Below are 14,199 nucleotides of genomic sequence, written 5' to 3' on the forward strand. Positions count from 1 at the left end.
TTTTCAATATAAGAAGTGAACGATTGGATTGGAATAGTGGTAACAGCTTATTATACGAACGAGATTCATATTATCAACCTTATATTGACTTTTAATACAGTCTCCAGTGTGTGTTCAGCTTGTTGGCAGACTACATTCGGATTCAGCTACAGCTCCATCGTCAAAAACTTTGAACTTTTCTAAAGTGAATGCCATAAATTTATTCCTTCATAAGTAGTAAAGGGATTTCGGAGAATATGGTTGATGGCATTGCACTTCCCAGTCTCTTAGATACATCTCTTCACTGACACTACCTCGACCTGGCTTGATCATGCCTGTCTTACTACTGTGTTTTAATACAGATTTATCTGTGTTATATTTACTGATTCCGATATAGATTTTTCTATTTAGGATTTTGATGGTACTGGCGTACCGTTTGATCTCTAACACATTCAATTTTTATATAATTCCGATATCCCAGTCTTGAAAAAATTTTGAATGTTCGACACAGGAACATTAGCAAATAGGCTACTTTCTTCCCAGCGGAGGATATGCATGTAATATTAAAGTAATGGTAAAATAGGTATTTCTGCGGTAAAGTAGCTATGTATGTAGTTGTTAAGAGTATTGACTATAGCCATAGCCGTGGGGGCTCAGGGGATAGAGCATTCACCTTCCAATGAGGTAAACCGAGTTCGAATCTCAGTAATACCTGGTTGATACGAATTCCGCACCTGGTTCGAAAAGACCACAGTGCTGACGTAAAATATCCTCAGTGGTTGACGAATTATGGGTTAGAATCCCCAAGATTGTGGGCTAAACGGGGAAGATTTTCGTGGTTTTCCTTCCCACGTAACAGATATAGGTTCATCCAACCATGGCTATAAAATTATAATATAAATGTAGTTATGGGATAAAATCCTTTCTAGCCGTTGGGCTAACAGTGGGAAGTTTTTGTGGTTTTCTTCTAAATATATAACGCAAATGTCGGTTAGTTCCATGAAAAAGTCTTCCACTAGGCTAGTTTGTCCCAATGCTTGATCCAGGAGTTTCCTTTTCTTCTGAACTAAGTTCAGTATTTTAAGGCTAGGAAGTTGAACATTGGTAATTGTAAATTTAGAATAGAGTGGACTGTTTAAAGCTGATTATTCAATAAAATATATTAACGAGAGTATACTAAGTGGAGATACATGGAGTTAAAGCTTTTAGGATGGATTTTGATTCGTATAGGTGGGAAGAATTCCGAATCTCTTTTAAATTTAATGTACTTTTTCATTTTTTCCGAAGCTTTTAAGTGTTTATTCCTTTCGGTACATATATCACCTATATTAAATAAACTTAAATCAATGGCGCGACAGTCCGTGTGTGTACTCAGTGGCGTGACAGAGAGCCGTGCCCATCTTAGTTTCCTTGACCTTGGGCTCTGGGGTGCAGGAGCAGATGTTCCGGTTAGGTGGTAAAACGAAAGCGGAACTCACAGTGTTTAGTCCCCAAGCATGCTTGGTTCTTATTTTATCGACCCACTGAAGGGATGAAAGGCTGATTCAACTTTCTCGGCCTGAGGATCGAACCCTAGACCTGTAGCACAAAAGCGCGAAAAGCGACCACTAAGCCACAAGGGGTCACCGATATTAAATACCTACATAAATATATTTTGTATTTTCAAAAATAGTACCTATTGATACTGTAACAATTGTACTAATTACCAAAATTAATCATGCATCATTGGCGTCAATACTGGTAAATTGACTTTCTATGTTCCCCCAAAATCAATAAGCAGGTTTTTTTCCCTCCATTCATTTTGCTTTTTCTTCCATAATGTAATTTTTTCTTTATTTCAATTGTCGATGTTTTAAAATAATTTAGTTTTGTGGAATCACCTTTCGAAAGCGTAACTATAATCAGAATAAATGCCTGATTTTAAACATCATTAGGAATACTAATTCGGTGATGTAGCCCTCTCATGCCATTTACGTTGATAATCCGTCTTACCTGACATAATGAATGAAAAATAACTAGAAACGAGAAACGATTTTTTTTTTTGATGAAACAGAGCCATAAGCCAGCAAACAACACTATTATCCTTTTAACATTTAAATAAATAGAATCGTCTGCATTTTAAATTGCAAAACTGATGAAAAAAGTTTATTTTTCAAACGTCTCTCCGAGCTGACTAAATGAAATATTTTAACGATTTTGAGGAAGGAGAACTTAAGTTTCCCCTTTCACTCGATGTTTAAATTCTAGGATCAAAGTTAAATTAGTTCAGGAATTGTAAGAGGAATACACACACAAATTCTTGTATATTTATTGTTATAGATCGGTTAATGCATCCATTGCTTTCAAACTTCGTTGCTATGAGATCAAAAGATAGGAATTGAGATAAGATACCGAATTTTCTGGTAATAGGTACATCATTAAACAAACTATTGGAAGAAGGTAGAATTTGTTATCTTTTACTAATGGATATTAAATCATTCTGACTAACTCCTATTTGAGTTAAAGTTTAAGTAAATTGGAATGCTTCTCGCGAATGCTGTTGAATTAAAATTAAAACTGATTCAAAACTAAATGAAAATTTAGAAGACTATTAATTATTTCAATTGAGTTGTGTTTTATTTATTTATAAAAGCATTTATAAAAGCATAAATAAAAAATTCAATGTGTGTGAAACTATCTTTTTTCCTTCAAATAAATATTTGCGTAATAAAGCAACTTGAATTGTTAATGTTTATTTAATTGCATCTCTATCTAGAGCAAAAAGTGCGTTCGTATTCAATGGATTTTTGTGTTATTGCCACAAATAGTTCAAATGTATTGTAATAAGCAAATTCCTCCCTTTGTATTTTTAGAATCCTTGTCAGAATTGAAAAAAAAAATGAAGTCAAGTTTGTAGGAAACATGGTGTCGATAATTAATATTTAAGTGAGAAAAAAAAACAGAAAAGCTCTCGAAATCAGCTGTGCAAAATATCAGAACTTATTTAAATGCCGGCTAAAACTTTAAAGTGTTTTTGATTAGCATCTTTCATCTCTTCCCTGTTTTTTTCGGCAATCGGACAGGTTTTAATGTTTCGCCCACTCGCCTTCCTCAATGGTGTTTTGTCAGGTTCCGTAGCGTTTCTGTTAATTCGTCACTTAAATAGTAATTTGTGACCTCCATTGGTGATTTATTTTTCCTTTAATTTAAAAAATATCTATATTAAAGGCGGTATTTAGTGAACATTCTGGTGGAATATAATTACTCTGACGATTTTACTTCATAAGTTTATCAATAGACTCAAAATTTGTAAGCATCCAACAACAGCAACTTTATGAATTCTCGTAAGAAATTATCGAAAGTGTCACAAACTGCACTAATTTTTTTTGCTAAAGCACATTTTATTACAAAATATAATTTCATTTTCATGCAATTGTAAAACCGAAAATTGTAATATGGTGCAAAATTAAAGAAGAAAGTTTATAAGTGCTAGATGATATGCAACTGTGTTTGAAAGATGACTGTTTATTTGTTAATTTTAGACGACATTGTGTTAAAATTATTGCGATATCTCGTTAGAAAATATCATCATGTTACGATATATTTCTATCTTTTCCTATTTGGCTGACTTGCAATACTTTTACTTAAGCGAATATTTTCGTTACTCAAATAAAATTTATCAACGCTCATGTACCGATAATATCGTACAGGAAAATTTTCGTTATCAAGTAGCATTTGTGACATTATCATAATTGGTATTCATTGTTGAAGATAGGTACCAATCATTCGATAAGTATCGTAATACTTTGCATTTTTTAAAAAAGTTTATTGTTTAAAAACGTTTATTGTTTAAAAAATATAATTTTAACAATATCGTTAGAAAATTTCGATATTTCAAGGTCAAGGTAAATGATGTTAACGATAATATCGTTAACACTCATACATTCGTAAATTATCATTACCAAGAATAATTTGCGACATTATCGTAACCGATATTTATACCCGAACTCGTGACATTATTGTATTACATATTTATCATTGTCAATGATAATCACGATACTATCGTTCTCGAGAGTTTCTGTGTATTTGACGATGATCGTAAGTCATTTTATTCTAATTTATTATCGTTATATCGTGAGAATAAACGCTTTACGATGCATAAAAACATCAATATATCGCGATAGATCGACATAATGCAAGGGTCTAGTATGAGGCAATTCAAGTGCGACTCCTATAGTTTTCAATCGGAATAAATTCAGTAAAAGTTCTCAATATCCAAAATATGCACCGTATAGACGCATTCTGCTATGCTATAATAAGATTAAGAGAGAAACGGTGCCATGTAATATTAGAAAGGACTGAAGTTTTGGGCTTTAAACTGTGGCGTAATTACCACTATAAATACTGAATACCAATTCACTAGTATATAAGACAGGTTAATTTGATTCTATCTAGAGGTACCTTTTGATAGATGAAGGTTGACATAGTCGATAATTAATTTCCTTCAAAATCGTTTGGAGATTCAATGGCATTCCTGGCCGACATAATGCAAAGATCTAGTATGAGGCAATTCAAGTGCGATTCCTATAATTTTCAATCGAAATAAATTCAGTAAAAGTCCTCGATATCCAAAATATGCATCGTATAGACGCATTCTGCTATGCTATGAAAAGATTAAGAGAGAAACGGTGCCATGTGACATTAGAAAGAAGGACTGAAGTTTTGGGATTTATACCATTTGAAGATTCAATGCAATGTTCAGTCCCTAGCCTAAGAATTCGACGCACTATAAGATTCCATCGCATCTTTTCGTTCCGGGCTCAATTAGAACCCTGACTCAATTTTCTTTTTAATGTGACGTACACTAACTTCACTGGAAATCTTCAATTTTCGTTCACGTTTTGAAAATATTTTAGCATTCACGAATGCCTTTACGTCAGCTTTTTTTTACATGATGAAAGATCGCTTTTTTTATTCGCGATGAAAATGTTCCAATTGATTATTTTAACACTGCACACAAAATAAACAAATGACTGCTTAGTACAAAACTGCGAAACAAATAAACGCAGCACATAAAGGTGACAGAAACACGTCCGCAACTGACGCACGCGACAACGCTACTGAAACCGGTTTGCGCTTGTTTACGTTCGTGTATCAATTGGTTAACATTGTAATGCAATACGTTAAAAATAAATACAAATAGGAAGTATATAAAAAGTCTTTTGAATGAAAACCCATTACAGGTATGTTTAAATATAAAAGTATTGCATATGAACTCGTGCAAAACATGTAATTATTAAACTACAGTGCGTCTAATAATTTGGCCAGGACTGTATAGAACTTTTTTCCCGCCTAGTCTTGAAATCAGATGATATTTAATAAGAAAACTTCTTTTTTTTTTAAACAGCGTTTTTCCGTTGTTATATTTTCTAAGCCGGTATATCTAAATTCTTTAAAATGTCTCTTAGAATCTACTTCCAAGTTCTACAATTTATAAAATTTTAAAGCAGCTTCTCTAAATTGGTATTCTTAAATGTAGAAAATCACCTCCCCTCTTGAGATACGATGGGAAAAAAATTAAATAGCAGAAGAGCAGCCTCAGTTTAGTATGAAAAGACATTTTAAATATTTTTATCTTGAAAATAGAATTCTTAAGCCTTCCCTGATTTTCGGCATTTCGTTAAATTGGATGGTGTTAGTAATCACAAAAATATTAGTTTTTTTAGTGAACATATGCTTTCACTGCATTGAAAAAAATTTTATTGCATCTGAACACCAAAAATTATGGCAACTACTTTAGACCAAAATGATGGTCAATTACACCAAAATACACCAAAACAAAGGATAGTCCCTGCATAAATATATAGCATAGTCCATCTACCATGTTCTTTTATACTATTTGGTATAAAGTAGCCGCCACCGAGTTTGTTATTCAATAACACTAAAACTTATAATTACAGTAATACGATAATAACCGTAATACGATTAAAATACGATGCACATATTGGGGGGACCGGAAAGTAATGTAGTTTCAGATCATTAAATATTTTTTTTTCGTAACGGCAGGTACTGAACTTTCGTTCTTCGCCTTGGAAGATGCCGGAAGTGTTGCTCATTTAGCGCTACCCAGTGGGTACCTGCGAACCTAAGTCACGGAGGTGAGCAACATTACCCACGCCACACTGCCACAAATACCCGTTCATTGGGTGGGCCACATTCACACATCACACACACCAGATGACAACCCATCGAGAGAAACATCCATGCCCAGAGCGGGATTCGAACACGCGGCCATTGGCTTCGCAGCTAGACAAGCTAATAGCTCGGCCACCTGGTCGGCGGATCATTAAATATTCGTTAGTCTTAAACACCAATTAATTTTTTTCGATTCATTTTTGCCTCGGCATTGAAAGGTTGTTGTTAACGAGGGTGAATATATTATTGATTAAGAATAAATTCTTGATAACAAATATCAAATGCACCGAAACGACGCTACTTTCCAATCCCCCTAATGTAAGGAATGAGTCATAAATTTAGGATGCATATATACAATATTTTTTTTAAATAAAGTTAGTTTGAATCATACATACATACAGTACAGACAGAAAATCAATATGAATTCAAACAAAATTGAAGTGAATCGAAGTTAAATAACATAAAATTATGTCATAGAATTCATAAATTTATGCAAATTTTATGAGAACATAAACATCGTTATTATACAACTAAAACATGCATGTTATAACTGTTTATATGAGTAATTTGTCAAATAAATCCGACAAGTAAGATTGAAATCACTTGAGAAATAATTGACCGCAATCAATATTTTTGATAAATTAGTAAAGGGGATCGAAACTTATTTGATATTAAATATGCTATAATCAGTTTGGGATTCTAATCCGACAAGAATTCAAATAGTACACTTTATTTAAACAAACCGCCATATTGGCCGCCATACCGCCAGTGTCTGGAAATTGCGCAATTACTCGTTTTTAAACTTCCAATAATGACGGAAAAGTCATTATTAGATCTTTATACATGCTCTACCATCACCTGATTAAAAACTTAATTCGCTTCAAAAATATGCAAATTGAAAATACGGGTCGACATGTTTCAAGCTCTCAAAAACAGATGTTCATTTTCAAGAAGCAAAAGTGAAACAAGTGAAAAGCGCGCGGAGGAAACAAAAGTGATTTGAAGCATAAAATGTGAATTCGTCAACGAAGAATTAGAAATGAATGTGAGAAAAAAAATAGGAAAACCACAGTAGCCGAGAGAGAAAAAAAAACAAAAAACGGAACAAAAATAATTCCACATTGACAGAAAGGAGCAAATCGGGGTAAAATGTTTTTCCACGCACTATGGAGAGATGGTGAGTAACACATGTCGTTTACAAGGGAATCAGTATTCATCTGAATAAAATAAGTTTCCAGGGCATCAAGATGAGCTGATGTGGCTAGGGTGGAAATATGCCAAAATTTTAGCAATGTGCAGCAATTGATGGTTTTTCTTTTTCTTTATAACGGACATATCTATTGTGTTCCTTAAGTTTAAATTTCAAAGCTCGTCTTGTTTGTCTGATAATGTTTAGTTAAGAGAGTTTTCGAAAGTTTGAGCCCCTAATGTTAATTCCATTTTTTGTGTATTTTTCTATAACTCAAAGATTTTAAGCGATATTTTTTGCAACTAATTATAAACTTAGAATGCCCTTTGATAATTCCATAAAAAAATAATTTTCATTTTCATACTTTAAACTTACCCAAATGGATAATTTCTGGACTAACTATCAACTTACTCCTCGTAATTTAAAAACTCAAAATGGATTTATTCAGACTGTCAAAGATCAATTGGTTGGGATCGATCTGCCCCAACTAGAAGGTCAGGTGGAACTGGTGAGCCCACTTGACTACCAAAAAATTAATGTCAGGCTCTCTCTTGAACAGGACATTGTTAAAAGTGAAACATCTACCGCTGCTCTCCACCTTCTTGCGCTGGAGACAATGGGAATCCGTTACCCGGAACCGCTCTGGCTGAGAGTTTTTACAGATGGCTCTTTCCATCCGGATCAACCAAATGCTGGAGCTGGTATCTCTTGTAATCTCTTCTCCTTTGGTGCTCCAGTGGGTGCCAATAGATCTGCTTTTGACGGGGAAGTTGTTGCAATCCGTATTGCTCTTGAACAGCTTTTTTGTTTTATTGAGTCTTTTTCAAATGTGGTTATCCTTTCAGACTCGAAGGCCGCGCTCTGCTCGATTGAATCTATGCATTGCCCTTCCAATTGCGACGTTCTAAAATGTCAGGATGCGATACGCAAACTCCACCATTTTGGCAAAACTGTAGCCCTACAATGGATTCCCGGGCATTGTGATATTGCAGGAAATGAGAGGGCTGATGTTTTGGCAAAGAGAGGCACAAGAATTCTCCAGGCTCTTAGTAGCCCAGTCCCCTTTTCAGCTTTAAAAAGGATTATTAGATCAAAAATCCATGGGGATTTCCACCAACAATTGTCAGAAAGGGTAAAAACCAAAGTGTGGAGAGATCTTCGACAGAACACCATTCCAGACTAGCCGCGCCGCGAAGCGGTGGCTCAGTTTCGACTACATACCGGACATGACTGCCTTGCCGCGCACCTGTTTCGTTTAGGGCTGGCACCTGATCCCTATTGTTCTCTATGCATGAGCCAAGCTGTTTTGTACGGCAGCCACATCCTGTGCTGCAGGGCCCTCCGCGGGTCGTCGTCTACCGAGCGATATTGGGAAGCAAGAGCGCTCCTAAGGAAATGACTTTTTACTTTCTTGTTTTGTTCCTATGTTTTTGCTTTTTCATGTCAATCACCTCTGCCATTTGAAATAAATAAATAAATAAATAATTTTCATTTGTCATTTGTTATTATTTTAATAAACAAAGGCCGAAGAATATTATTCATTTTAAGGTACGTAAGAAATTGCATTATTTCAAATTTATAATTATAAACGACAAAAAAAAATTAAACAAAATTTTCGAATACCTCTTGCGAAATGAAAGTATGAACGTATAGCTTTTTTTTAAAATACATACAAGCAATTACAAAAAAAATGTAAAGTGCACAAAAAAATTAACGGACCATCCTAAATAATTTGCAATCTAACGAACGGATCTTCAAGTTCTAGAACTAAATCTTAGTGGTTCGAGGGGGGGGGGACCTCAAATTTGCTTATTTATTCATTCGGACGACATTTCAAATTATCAAATGAAACACAAAAACGCACTTTCCTTGAATAAATCCACCTTAGTTTTCGGCAGATTCGGAATTTTAAATATGCGAGTTTTTCAACATTTTATTTCTCAGCAACTATTTGACTAATTATTTACTCTAAATGTATAGGCCAAACTTGTCCTAAATATTGGAATGCTAGTAGCAATGAATTAATGGTGGAAAATGTGTTACGGAATATATTGACCCTCTTTTCTTACAATGAAATTATACGAAGATAAACGTTTTAAGTTTTAATATTATTATCAAACATATTGTATATTGGTATATAAGTCTCAAATATATGTATATTTAATCTCATTTTTCTTAAATTTATATACTATAAATGTCCCAAATTCAAAAAAAATAAATAAAAATCAAATACTTCAAATTCAATTTCTCATGAACTATTCAAACGATTTCGGTCAAATTTTGTATTTTGTCCAATCAAAATTTTTATTCTTTAAAATGATTCAAATACTTTTCGACTCATTTGAAAAAAATGGTCCAAAACCCAACAGTTAAAATTTATTATTTTCTTTAATATTGAATAAATTATTAAGAAATAGCAAATATTTACTAATAGTTCTGTTTTGCGTGGAATTATCTATGTATAAAAGAACTTTATATTTGCCGTCAAAAATGTTTTGCAGAAATATGTAAGAAGTAAAATTAATATTATATGATCCAACCAAACGCGTTCTTAAGCAAATTGTGGTTAACTCTTATATTTTGAGGATTAGAAATCTGAATCCGAAGGAAGAAAGGTATTCTTATTCAAAGTACGTTTTTGTTTATGATTTTGTAACTTAAAATATCGTTTGCACTAATAAACTTGCATTTTTAAGGTCACCCCCTCTAGTTATTAAGACTAAATCCAAGAACGTGAAAATCCGATCATTAGTTTAAAAGCTATTCAGGTTGGTCCCTTTTTTCTTTGTGTACTGTATATACTCATATAAAAAAAATCTGATTTTGCTCTACGCGACGCAAAATTTTATTTATCTAGCATCAATTTATGCTTTGTACACTATTTCAAAACTTAGAAAAGTATTTACCTTGTTTGGCTGTACCTAATCAGTGCTTAATCTTTAAATGTTAACCTGTACTTAAAAAAACATTACTTATAAAATTAATTAAACTCTAACTTCATTCTATAAGATGAAAGTTTATTCATGCTTAATTAATTTTTTTTCTTCACGTTATGCTATTTATTTTAATTAAACAAGCAGTTAAACTTTTTTTTTATATTAGTATAAAAATTATCATAATTCAATTAGTGAAAAAAATGTATTGAAACCTTATTATTTATAAATTAAACTTAGTAATTTAATACCACTTTTCAACTTTTATTCCATATTATTCTAAATCATTTTATTTAAACAATAATGAAGTATATATATAAAACAATAACTTTCAAGCTTTTATTAAAAAATTCTTATTTTAAATAATTGGAACAAAAATGAAACATTTATTTATTTATCTCATTATTCAGAAATAAGAAATACGTTTTTGTATTATTAACTGCAAAAGTTCTCTTTAATTTTTGTCTTTTAAAGATATAATTGTTTAGTTAAGTTCTTTTCTTTTATTAACTTAATTTTGTAATGAAAATCTAAAATGTTTTCAGCGAATATAGTAGAAAGAAAAAACCGATGTCTTAAGTAAATATCCATCTAAAAAATTACTCAAGTGGAACTCCATTAGTTGAAAAATTACGAACTCAATTACTCTTTTATTTGAGAAAGAAAAGTAAAACTTATGAGACAAGAGAACTTTGTTTGAAATTCTTTTATTCGTTTTACTGGTAAATAAAAAGTACTGTAAAATGTTCTACTTTTTTATATTGTAAAACGTTCCACTTTTCTTACAACTTCAATAAGTTAGATTCTAAGAAAATAATTTTACTTCATTAACTTTAAGTAGATAAATTACAAATTTAAAAAAAATATTGGAAATGGCATTTATTTAATGAAGGAATCAAACTTAGAAGAAATTAATTTAAATTGGGCTTAAAATTGTTTAAGAAAACTTAATTCAGTTGGATAAGATTTTAGATTTAGTTCATTTCAATTAATTTGAATGAAATTTAAATTTTGGTTTAGGAAATTAAAACTATCTGAGCAAGGTTTGAAATTTGGTTGAACAGTTTTAATTCATTTCAAATATGGGAAATTCAAATTTTTTGAAAATAAGATATAAATCTATCCTTAAATTTTACTAATTTCTATTTTTTTTTCAATAAAATTTAGAGTTTGACTGAACTGGATTTATAAAGAGTTTTTTTAGTGTTTTTAATTTATTAACTAGGATCTAAATTCTCCTTAATAAATAAGGTTTTACTAATGATTTACTGAATATTTCCAATCTAAGCCTATCCGTGTATAAACCGAGAGAGCGCTTTTTTGCTGAAAATTTCCACAAAATTCAAAATCATAACTTAGCTGATGTAAAAATAAGAATCTTCGTGAATAACTTACGATTTTCTTTTAGACTACCCAGCCATCTTAGTTATAATATTTACCTTTGCTCAGAAATAGAAACCCATTGAAAATTTAACCCTCTCTTTCTTTCCCACATTTTTTTCTTCTTTTCTTCTCAAAAATTTTCTACTTACGAGTCCAGATTGACGTCATCATCAGTTTAATTTGGCAAAAAGCCAAAGTTAATGAGACATTAACAGCGAAAGCAATCTGAATTCTGAAAATAGCACGTTTAATTTTTCTGCTCCTTTCGTGTTTTAATAGTTTTCTATTTTTTAAGGAAAAATGAGTGGTAAAAGAACGAATGTCAAGTCCTGGGGGAAGAAATTAAACTATTAACTCTATTAAAAGAAGATTAAACAATTAAATCTATTAAAGAATATTAAATTATTAAATCTATCAGAAGAAGTTTCAAGTCAGACCGGGTGAAACAATATTAATTATCATACGCGCTCAATATCATGTTTTGTTTTTAGTACATTACTGTGAAATACAAAGGTTCGATGTGAATATATTAGAAAATTAGGGTTAATATTTCTGAAAGCAATAATAAAAATTTTTAGATAAAAGCTTGCGCCAGAAATTTTATAATAATTTTGTGTTTTACTTCACGTTTGTGAAATTTGTCACCTTAACTTAAAGAAAATCTTGTTTTAGAATAGTATAAGTATGTTATTTAATATTTATATAAGTAGAAGATATAGTAAAAAAAGTGCTTTGCGACAATATTGAAAAGAATTTTTTTTATCGGGATTTTATATTGAAATTTAAAATACGCAATTAGAAGGACAACTAATATTTTTTATAGTTTATTACATGAAAGTTTAAAAATTTTGTTATTATTCATTTATATGTAGTCTCACATGCTAAAGTGATTTTAAAACTTTTGCGCTTAAGGCCCTGAAAACACAGAGCTCAAAATTTAATTAAGACAAGTTTAAAAAGACAGTATCCGAAATGCATCCCTCTCAAATAGTGAAATAGAACAATTTTAATTATGAATATATATTTTTTATTTTAAAATTCTTTATTTTTTATGTAATTGTTTGCTTTCAAGCACGAAACAGTAAAAATAATTTTAAACACAGCCGCAAACTGATGAGAGTAGACTCTTCAACCGAAGCATGTCAGGTACGCAAACACTCCAAAGAGCAAAAACATGCACAAACAGATACTTGGCGACGAAATGGCCTGCTTTAAATTCCTTTTCACACACTCCATTTTTTATTCAGACAAACTTTACAACAACTTATTCACGCCGAAGTTAAGAAAGGAAGGAAGATAATACTCACAGCCGAGTTAACCCTCTGGTCAGATTGGCTTTAAAATCCTTGACCCTTGGTCCTCTACAGACGCAAACAATCTCTTCAGGTAAGATGGGATCTCGATGGCACTTGCAACCCTCTGCCGGATGTCCGGCTCTGAGACCCCTCAGCCCTATCGGGTAATGGTGGAACCCCAACGAAGAATCATTCTTGTCCCCCAACAGAAAAAGTTCCGGGGACATCATCGCTCGGGCAAATAAAAGTACAAGCAGAAACACCAAGAAGTGAAAAAACTTCAATTCTGAAGTGGTACTCAACATAGTTTGGGAATTTTTTCCTTTGTTTATTTGGCGAAGTTTTTGAAGACAGGAGGAAAAAGTTTGCCGCTGAGGAAGAGTTTGTCTACAGAGAACTTTTTGAAGCACATGTAGCTCGGAGGAGTACTGACATTGTGAGTGAGGTTTAAGAAAGATCTTATGGCTCTCTTCTGCGACTGGGCAGAAAATATTGATTTTTGTGGATGGGTAAGGAATTTGTGGTTTGGCATTTGAGCGCGCGCTCTTTCAACAGGTGAAAAGCGATAGTTAAAGTAAAGATGGATTAATTTCGAATTTTATTACTAAGAAAGTTTCAAATTTTTCGATTTCTATCCTGCCAAAAGGGTTTTAATCACATCTTTGTAGTTCTGTTACATTTTGTTACTTGAATTTTGTGAAGATTTATATGAAAGGATGCGCACTTGCAAGATCACATAAAAATAAATTGTAGTTAACAATATAGATCAGATTAGTAAAAAGTGATTACCAGTTTTTTGAAGTTAAGAGTTAAATGGATTTACATTTTGTAAAATAAATTTAATACTACGTGTTTCAAGTTGGTAAAATTATTGCTGAATATTAGCCCTTTTTTATGTAACTATTTGTGGAAGGGAATTTAAAATTTTTATACGATGTGGTTTAGCAACTTTTTACACAAGGTCTTCAAATAAAAATTCCATCTTTGAAGATCCTTATGCATAGTTTTGCATTTAAAATTTAAATTCATTGAAACAAGGCCCCAACTCATATTCTTTATCAGTTAAAGTAAAATTGTTTCAAAATGAAATCTGATATATCGGGTATCTTAACGTATAAACATTGTTACATTGTTTGTTTGTAACAATGTTGCAAGAACGCATAAAACATTGTTTGCAGGAAACCATGAAATAAACCATTAAATTATCTCAACATGGTATTTAAATATGGTTTTGGCCCATTAAATT

The 14,199-nt window shown here is 32.0% G+C and overlaps 1 protein-coding gene across 1 annotated transcript in view; it reads right to left on the reverse strand.

Moving 5' to 3' along the window:
* LOC107457327 (lutropin-choriogonadotropic hormone receptor) overlaps positions 1-13,389 on the reverse strand; it is a 107,804-nt gene extending 94,415 nt beyond the window's left edge. Inside the window, exon 1 of the mRNA XM_043047848.3 lies at positions 12,966-13,389. Coding sequence (XP_042903782.3) covers positions 12,966-13,258 — 293 coding nt within the window. The 5' untranslated portion in view covers positions 13,259-13,389. The remainder of the gene's footprint in view (positions 1-12,965) is intronic.
* Between the last annotated feature and the right edge of the window lie 810 nt (positions 13,390-14,199).

This window comes from Parasteatoda tepidariorum, chromosome 1 (assembly GCF_982258835.1).
Source record: "Parasteatoda tepidariorum strain Cologne lab strain chromosome 1, Ptep-v5.0, whole genome shotgun sequence".
Taxonomy (NCBI): domain Eukaryota; kingdom Metazoa; phylum Arthropoda; class Arachnida; order Araneae; family Theridiidae; genus Parasteatoda; species Parasteatoda tepidariorum.